The sequence below is a fragment of the Montipora foliosa genome, chromosome 13 (genome assembly GCF_036669935.1).
Source record: "Montipora foliosa isolate CH-2021 chromosome 13, ASM3666993v2, whole genome shotgun sequence".
Taxonomy (NCBI): domain Eukaryota; kingdom Metazoa; phylum Cnidaria; class Anthozoa; order Scleractinia; family Acroporidae; genus Montipora; species Montipora foliosa.
Genome location: NC_090881.1, coordinates 5,466,918 through 5,471,917, shown reverse-complemented (window position 1 = coordinate 5,471,917; position 5,000 = coordinate 5,466,918). Strand labels below are relative to the sequence as shown.

Here is a 5,000-nt window from a genome sequence, read left to right as displayed (position 1 = left end):
TGAACTCAGTTTAATACTCCAGTGGCAGTGGGTCGAGTAATCGAAAAATGCAGCCTTTGGGTAGTAAGGAATTGAGAAAAAACCGCTATCCTCCACAAGGGAGCCACCACATACTATGAAGCCAAAAAATAATAATTAAAAATAGTATAGGCCCAGGAGAATTATACACAGCCAGCTATACAAAGGGAGCAGCTACAATTACTAATTCGTAAACGTGACTCGTTAATAAAATGGGCGGGAAACTTACTGACTTATGCGGAATTACTGAACAGTTGCTAAAATGTCAACTTGTAAAAAAAAAAAATTATAGCTGCATTCCCTTTGCACATAATTCAACCTTCTAACTGTCTTCTACAGTGCCGAGCGGTAACCATTAACAGCTCTTTATATTTTTTTTAAAATATTTTTATTATTTTTTTTTTTTTTCGCTATTAGACCCTGTGCTGCTGTACTAAACGAAAACATGCAAGCGAGATTTATGTTATATTTCATCTTGGAGTAAATTGTAAATTTAAAAGCTTTATTTTAATTGGAAGTGTCCTTAGCAATCAAGCTAGTTCAGAGGCACCCCACTTTTAATAATCTGAAAGACACAATTCAAACGTAACAGAAACATGTTTAAGAACCCCAACTGGCAGTAGACAACCAGTTGCCTATTTACAAAGCGTATTAGAGTTGAATCCGGGACAACCAGAAACAAATCCAAATCAGAGGTTACAACGAGATTTGAACCCGGGTCAAGCGCGTGCAAACCCAACGCCTTAACCACTGGACCACGCCGCCTCCTAAACTACTTCATGAAATAATTAGGATAGTACGCGCACACTCATTGGTCAATAGCTGTGTTTAGATGAGAGTATTTAAACGCCGCTGTGACATCTCAAGAATTTTGTTTGGTTATGTATTGCCAGACGCGCATTTTGATTGGTTGGTAGGAAATATGAGCATGTGTCAAGAAAATCTGTTTCAATCGAAAAGTAAAAAAAGCAGCATTTTCCTTCATTTGTTGAATTATTTTTGAGAAATATTTTGTAAAAGCAATAGAAAACTTTTTTCCTGCGTTTGCATAGCCTGATATAAACACTGGAGGAGTTGGGAGAATTCTCGACAGTTACGCAAATTAAACCCGAGACGAAATCTCGAATTCTCCCAACCCCTTGAGTGTTTATATTAGGCTATGCAAACACGGAAAACGTTTTGTATTGCTTAAAAGCTATAATGCGGACTTCAGTAGGCTTTAATTTGAACTTACCCGTTGACGAAACAAACGTGTACCTTCCAGTTCCTTTCCTATTAAATGCTGCTACGGCTACAACATAAGTGAAACCGCCTTTGAGGTTCCTCAAGGTTAATCTCGTAGAGTTTGCGCCGACCTCCATTGTTCTTTTATTATTCGGCTCCCCCATAGGAGCGTAAATCACTTTGTAACCAAGTAATCTTCCTCGTACATAAGATGAAGAGATGCTGATATGGTAACTGACGCTGAGCTCGGAAGCCTTAACAGCCGAGCGGTATACGTAAGGTCCCCATGAAGGCACTGCATAAAATAGTAATTAGCAAATATCTATGTAAAACAACTTGTAACGTTTCTGTTGCCACCCACTATAAAACCGTTCAAAATTAATAAGCTTTGGTTAAAAAAAAAAAAAAGTATATTTCTTTAGGAAAATACAATGGGTGAATGCATCTTATTATAACTTTCTAAGCAAAGACCAGCGTAACAAAACTGAAGCACCGGATCCTTTCGAAATATTGCCTTTTTTTTTTTTTTTTTTTTTTTTTTTTAATAAAGTCCTTCACCGTTATATCAGCCTTGCTCTTTTTAGCATCTTGTTATTTATTAATCTGGCCCCGGTTCCTGGAAAGCCGATTAAACTATCCCCCGATTAGAGGTTAAACGGGGTTTAAATTTCTCATCTTTAGGTTAGGATTAGAAGAGTGTTTCTGAAAGCAGATACTAATCCTGGATTAGTGAGAATAAAAACAAGTTTAACATTTTTTTTTTAATTTGGCGCGAAAAAAGTCCCAGTGCGCCCGGGAAAAAAATAGGTGAAAGAAAAGAGAGAAAAATGGCGAAAAACGCAATGTGAGAAGTTGAGGGGGAAGAGTAAGAAAAATATCAGTAAACGAAATAACAGTAATTATTATGGAGAGGGTAGGCAAAAATCTCCAAATTATCCAAGTTAACGAACAGCATCACGAACAAAAAAAAATTGGGAGGAAATAACCAAAGACGGTAAGTCAAGAGAGCCGCACGGTTTAAGAAGTCAAAAACAAATGGAAAAATTACCATTCCACAGTGAAGAAGGAGTTTTCGTCATTTACAAAGGATCCTTAAAAAAAATTAGGGAACAAAATGAAACTGACAGCGACGAAGGAGCTGGTAAGTAGTGTGCAAATTTTTGTTGTTTCTTTTGAAGTGGGAAAGATGTAAGCAAAATAGATAAGTGACTTGAATTTTTAAGTTCTAGAAGTTGCTTCGGAGAAGGGTATTTGCTCCAAAAAAAAAAAATGACAAATAGATCGTCGAGGAGATTTGTTTTTCTTATGGTTACATCCTCACGTGAGCTTAAGCTTACTTCATGAATCGAAGCAACATTTCTTTTGTCCACAGTTGTCAAAGTCGTCTAACTAATGAAATTTGGGAATGCTGATGCACAATGTGTCGGGTCTGAAATTGATTCATAAATTTAAATTGACATTTTAAAACCCAAATGTAGCGCGCATTCATTTAGAAAACTCTTTTGTTTTGTCAAAATAGACTTTCTTTTGAAATGCAGATTTTACTCTGTGGTATAGTGATATTTTGAAGCCTTAAAATGTCAATATGTTGCTCATTTTTTTACAGAGGACAAGAATAAATATTGGCAAGATCAGTTGACGAGCCCTAAATGGTCAAAATGACGTGTCTCGTGAACGAAACCTCCAAGCCAAAAAAAAAAAAGAGGCGAGTGAGCAGTGACAATGTGCAAATGATGTGTAATTTTCTTAGTCTTCAGAGAGAAATACTCAATTCAAAAAAACAAAAGCTGAAGTGCAGCTTGTTGTTAGAGCAACAGGTGCAAGAAACAACTTTAAGTTATTGTAAGAGACTTATTGAGTTGGTGGAGTTGTAAAAATGTAAATTGTAATGCATTTAGCCTCCCAAGTGTTTTTCTAGCTTAAGTAAATTTACACATTGTTCAGGATTCTAGTCAATGATTTTCTGGAATTTTTATTCAGACTTGTTGCAAAATGGCGTATTTACCACAGCTTAAAAAAGTGTAATCAAAGAAACTCTTTGCTGTACTGTTATAACAATATGTTTATGTGCTTACAATTAGCTAAACGAACTACGACGAACTAAAACCAAATTACTGGCAATATTGTTGATCTTACGTGCATGACTGAAAAGGAACCACTAATTTAGAAATGAGTGGGCATGAATTTCAAAATCACATACTTTTGCATTCAAATTACTTTGGCTGACATCTTAAATAACTATAATGTGTTTCAGTTGCCCAATTGCTCTAACAAATATAAATGAAACATGCGATTTTGCAAATCAGTCATGTAACTGCTTTCTTTTTGCAAATATTACTTTGTGTGTTTAAAGTTGCTTTTTTGTTGGAGTGGAGGTTCCCTTTAAAGGAGCAGTGTCACCGGTGGCGCATGCGTGACAGCAAGCCAAAATCTTTGAAAAAAGTTTGCCATTTTTTTTTCAAACCAGTGTGTGGGGTGTGAATATCTTACACAATCGAAGCCATCCGTGGTCACTTAAGTAAACCAAATAACCTGTGGCGTTAAAAAACAAATTCACTATATTTTCGTTGTTGTTGTTGTTCTTTTGTCGGCTTTGTTTTTTTTGTTTGTTTGTTTTTGTTCTTTTAACTGTGTTGTTTGTAAGGGGTTTTGATCATCTTTTACCATGTCGAGTCATTTCGGCCATTAAACCGGAAGCGGACAAGAAGTGATTCAGTCTCCTTAAGAAAGTAAAGGAAGAGCACTAACACCAAACCAGAAGAGAAACTTTTAAAGACGCCGGTGAATTCACGAGAAATTCGACGTATGGTGTGATCGAAGCACAAGCTGTTTCACTATTACCAAGGATCGAGGTCTATCTTCGTATTTCATTTCTAGCGTGTCGTTTAAATGTCACAGACCACCTCACCATTGTTTGTTGATTACATATTTACTATCTTCGCTCTAAAATGTCTATTTGAATATTTTGAAGAAAAAGCTGCATTATGATGAGAGGAACTGGATGCACTGGTTGTGTTTATTTGTTGCACGAATTATAAAACCGCAAGCGGTGAGTAAAATTTTCGCAGCTTATCGCCTTTCGAATTCAAAGTAGAAATAAATGTACTATGTTTCAGCTTTGAAATGGCATGTTAATCTTGATAATGTGTCTGGTTTATCGGAGAGGAAAAACATTTATTGTGTGAGTACTTGAACCGCTTACAGTGTTCCCGGTCACACTTAACTGAATTCAGCTGTCACTCAGAAAAAAGACATGGCATCATATTAGTTCTAATAACGGAGGTTTTGGAGAAACAATTGAGCGTAAAAATTAGTGATAATAATTTTAAATGACGTTTCGATGATTCGCTCACCATTTTCAAATTAAACTAAAAGTCAGATTCTTGTGAGTTCTTTATGTACTAAGAATGTGTGTGAAAGTCTCGTTGCATGTAATTAAAAGCACTACGATGTGGAACGTAAAGGGTAATAATTAGGTACTAAATAGTTTTGCTTTGATTGAGTCAGATTGACTGTTTGGCTCAGGTTTCTTTTCTTTGATAAAAAACATTTCGTAAATTAAGCATTCTAGTTTCCCATGGCATTTCTTAAGAATGGTAAATTGTTTTTGAAGATCTTTGTTCCTCTGATTGTGGGCGTCACGCAGGTGTTTCCAATAGCAGAGTGCTTGTGTTCCTCAATGCGATGGAAAAGGTGTCGGCAAGTATAGCCAACATAATCCGCATCACACAGATCACATTTGAACATAGTTATGCATG

General features: G+C 36.1%; 1 protein-coding gene across 1 annotated transcript in view; it reads right to left on the bottom strand.

Annotated features, from left to right (window-relative positions):
* Positions 1 to 5,000, bottom strand: part of LOC137982138 (uncharacterized) — a 211,591-nt gene that overhangs the window by 60,334 nt on the left and 146,257 nt on the right. The window contains exons 31-32 of the mRNA XM_068829205.1: positions 1,253 to 1,537; positions 1 to 113 (exon numbers count right to left, since the gene is read on the bottom strand). The exon at positions 1 to 113 is cut by the window's left edge and continues 71 nt beyond it. Coding sequence (XP_068685306.1) covers positions 1 to 113; positions 1,253 to 1,537 — 398 coding nt within the window. The remainder of the gene's footprint in view (positions 114 to 1,252; positions 1,538 to 5,000) is intronic.